The sequence below is a fragment of the Salmo salar genome, chromosome 01 (genome assembly GCF_965601325.2).
Source record: "Salmo salar chromosome 01, fSalSal1, whole genome shotgun sequence".
Classification (NCBI taxonomy): Eukaryota; Metazoa; Chordata; class Actinopteri; order Salmoniformes; family Salmonidae; genus Salmo; species Salmo salar.
Window position 1 is genome coordinate 14155814 of NC_138291.1, and position 4205 is coordinate 14160018.

The window sequence follows — 4205 nt, forward strand, 5'->3', positions numbered from 1 at the left end:
ACTGTAGTACTGTTGCAATGTCATGTTTGATTTAACTGATTACATGGAGTATCTCTATAATTCATATCTCTTCAGATTTTTAAGACCAAAGCCCTTGCTGGATGTCATTTAAAGTAACTGTACTTTGAAAATCTCACTTTTGTAATGTTCTTGACTGATCCTATACTCATATTTGTTGCATACATTTGAGAAGAAAAAAAAACACTTCAAAACTCCATCTCATACTTGTATCTCAAACAGACCGTTTAAAAAAATGCTTGCTATTTCCTCATAGAACATGATGTCATCTCCCTGAGGACGATGAGCTGGCCAATCAGTGGTCTACTCACATTAATATTTGAATTGACCGGTTATACGCCCACACCACTCAAAGAAATTCTTATAAGTCATATTTCATAGAAATCTGGAAACACTGGACAGTTACTTTTTGGGTCAGTTACTTTAAGCCACGTACCAAACAATCAATAATTTTTTTACAGAAAACTGAGATTCTAAATAAAAAAGGTAGCAAAATGCCAACATGAGTTCCTAGACATTGTAATTAAATGCTTTATCACGATATGTTAATCAGTAAAAGCTCTAATTAGCAACATTTCTAGAGTAATGTTAGAGGTGTCAAAGAAGAGTTGTAGTTGTACTATCAATTGAGGTTTATTTTTTGCCCGGACAAAAAGTTCAAACAAACATTAAACAATTTCAACATTTTGGACTAAAATAGCAAAAGATTTACATTTGTAGATGATACAAAATGTACTGCAGTTTAAGACTAAGACTGACACATACACTTTTATAAACTGGATCATTCGAGCCCTGGATTCTGAATGGCTGAAAGCTGTGGTATATGAGACAATATACCACGGTATGACGCAAATCAAATTACTTACTTTTCTAATTACATTGGTAACCTGTTTGTAATAGCAACAAGGCACCTCTGGGGTTTGTGTTATAGGGCCATTATACCACAGCTAAGGGCTGTATCCAGGCAATCCCCATAGCATGGTGAATAAGAACAGTCCTTATCCATGGTAAATTGGCCAAATACCACACCCCCTCTGGCCTTATTCCTTAATTATAATACAGGTTCCCAAAACATTATTTCAGAACATAATCATTTCAATAATTTCATCATCCATTTATATGCTTGTGTTGTGACTAGTTTGAAAAAGAAAGAGCAAGATGCTGGCAGCATAGCATTGTCTTGACACCTGGACATCCATCTTCTCACTTTGGAATCTGGATACTGGCTGCTTGGTCAGTAGCTCAGGTCCAAAACTTCCTTTGGTCTAAAGATACACAAAAGACTACATCAGTGGAAGATCGGAAGACATAACCCCCAATATTTTCATATTAATGAATACATTCAATAGTGTTTCAATTAATAAGCACAAGCGATCATCGCTACTCTCTTTAGTCGTCTGAACAGTGACTAAAGAGTATGCTGAACGGTTTCTAGTACTCACTTGCAGGCCTTAATTTTAACACAGATGGCCCTCATGCCATCGCTTGTGTTAAGCTCATCAATCACCACCCACAAGTGTTTTTTCACCAGGTCTTCACAGGTAGATTTTACTAAGGGTAATTTACCGCAATAGGACAATAGCTTCTGCTTTATCTCCTCCTATCGATGAGAAATCATCATCAACATCAGTTGACATTATCAGAGAAATATCACAGTAAATAGTTAATAGTGCAATTTCATGAAAGGACACTCTTATGAATTGTAATGCTATGGTAGCTACCTGGCTAGAGGAAGTGGAGATGGATTCCTTCACTTTCTTCAGTGCCCGCTTACACGGCCCGCAGGTCCACTTTAGCTGTTTCTGCTTTGGAAAGCACAAACAGACAAGAAAGGAGAACAAATTACACTTAAAACAAATATATGCACCCCAACCCCACATTCTTATTATTAATAAAATGGTGGTGTGATGTATTTAGTGTTATGGTTTAAGTACATTTGAATATGTAATGTGAGAGTGAAAGTCAGGTGGGACAATAGTTTCTTCAGTCAATGTATGTTTTTAGTTATATTTATGTCTATGGTTAAGTTATGTTACACAGTAGCAGTTTGAGTATTCCAATAGGAAGTTGCAGAATTGTCTACACTTTCTGCTAGTTTATAACATTTTGACCATAGCATACTATTACCATGCGCTTTTCCAGCTGTGCTTCCACTACTTCCTGGTCATCTTGGCATTGCCCATGGATTTCCCAAACTGCGAAGAAAAAAATGACACAACAGTCATGGGTACTTTACTTGTATTGTACTGAAACCAAAGGTGAACTTGGAGTTGATTTAGGCCCCCTACCAACAGTTCCCCTTGCACCCTGACGCAATGTACGTGCTGCATATACAGTAGTTACTACTTGAGTTAAATAAATAAAATCTCACCTGAACAAGCCAGCAGACTGAGGGCAAGGAGGACCAGAGATGTCTTCATGATTTGTGGTGGTAGAGATGTGAAGAGTAAAAGTCGTGTTGGGATTTGGTAAAGTGACTTAGGAAGCAGACAAGCCCCTTTATATGTTGAGGCCCCTCTATACACAGCCCCCTGTATAAACCCCACCTACAGTTCAATCTATTGATAGTACATCTCACATTAACCACAAGACACAACCCTTACAAGTCAACAGGACGTTACTTGGAAGAACTTTATCTTTTCTCGTGGTTTAGACCTTCAGTACATACTGATGAGGAGCAATCTTCATCATCACCTTTTTTCTATCTCTCCACTGTCTGATCTCCATTTTAATTTCATTTTCGGTATACTCACTTTGTTTTCAACCACATTGACATTTTTTATAAAAACTTGTTCAGCTAGCTTACAAGTGATACATTTAGGGCTAGATCTACTAAAATAACATATGGAGTTGTTTTAAGATAGTAATAACCATTTTATATTTTAGGACACCTGTAGGTACGTATATAAAAAACATTTTTGTAAATTATTTGATGAAGCATTACATTTGCCCTTATATAACACAAAATTACATAGCGAAATAAATCAAAAGGAAGTATGTTTTAAAGTTTCTGAAATGCATCAGAGAGAAAGTAAAGCTCAAAATAACATCAGGGACAAAAGCATTTTTATATTAGTGTTTGTGGTTAACTCAGGAGAAAGCATTTACACTGCTCCAGAGTCCAATGGTGGCAAGCTTTACCCCACTCCTATCAGACCTCAGGATAAGACCCAGATGCAGACAGTTCGAAGTTACAAAAGTTTATTACAAAAACAGGGGGCAAGCAAATGACAGGTCAAGGGCAGGCAGAGGTCAGTAATCCAGAGCAGAATCCGAAAGTTACAGATCAGTAGGCAGGCTCAGGGTCAGAGCAGGCAGAATGGTCAAAAACCGGGAGAACTAGAAAACAGGAACTGACAAGAAACAGGTGTACGGGAAAAAACGCTGGTAGGCTTAACGAGACAAGACGAACTGGCAACAGACAAACAGAAAACACAGGTATAAATGCATAAGGGATAATGGGGAAAATAGGTGACACCTGGAGGGGGGTGGAGACAAACACAAGACAGGTGAAACAGATCAGGGTGTGACAACTCCAGCCGATGCTTCGCATTGTGCATGGTAATCTTAGGCTTGTGTGCGGCTGCAGGCCATGGAAACACATTTCATGAAGCTTCCGACAAACAATTATTATGCTAACGTTGCTTTCAGAGGCAGTTTGGAACAGGGGCTCCGTGGCAACAACATCACATGCGATAACTTTTTTTACTTCGCACAAGCTGGGACAGGAGTTCCTCAAGAGGAAGCTGACGATGGTAGCAACAGTACAAAAAAACAAGCCAAAGCTCCCACATCAGTTGTTGAATTCACCGAACAGGCCTATCAATTCCTCCCTAATGTCCTACGTGCCAAAGAAAGGAAAAAATGTGGTACTCATGAATACACTGCATAGAGATGGGATAATTTGTGGCCAGGAACATCAAAAAAACTGAAATCTAAATGGATTACAATGCCACAAAAGGAGGAGTGGACAATTTTGACAAGCTGGTGACTTGCTACAGCTGCAAAAGAAGAACCCTATGCTGGCCACTTGTGATATTCTTCAACATCTTGGACATCTCGGCATACAATGCGTTTGTCATTTGGATGGCGTTGAACCCAGATTGGAACAGAGAGAAGCTCCAGAGAAGACGTCTCTTTCTCAAGGAGCTGGGCAAGGCGTAGGCAAGACCTCAAATCAAGAGGCG

The 4205-nt window shown here is 38.9% G+C and overlaps 1 protein-coding gene across 2 annotated transcripts; it reads right to left on the reverse strand.

The window, feature by feature from the left end:
* Window positions 1-632: 632 nt before the first annotated feature.
* On the reverse strand, window positions 633-2541 carry LOC106564129 (uncharacterized). Of its 2 annotated transcripts, none has more exons than XM_045714500.2 (5): window positions 2390-2541; window positions 2146-2213; window positions 1740-1820; window positions 1461-1618; window positions 633-1283 (listed from the first exon to the last, which is right to left on the reverse strand). In XM_045714500.2, the coding sequence occupies exons 1-5, from the start codon at window positions 2436-2438 to the stop codon at window positions 1253-1255; spliced, it is 387 nt and encodes a 128-aa protein (XP_045570456.1). In that variant the 5' UTR covers window positions 2439-2541; the 3' UTR covers window positions 633-1252. The 2 variants fall into 2 exon arrangements, with proteins under 2 accessions (XP_045570456.1, XP_013985651.2); XM_014130176.3 differs by having other exon boundaries at window positions 1740-1823.
* Between the last annotated feature and the right edge of the window lie 1664 nt (window positions 2542-4205).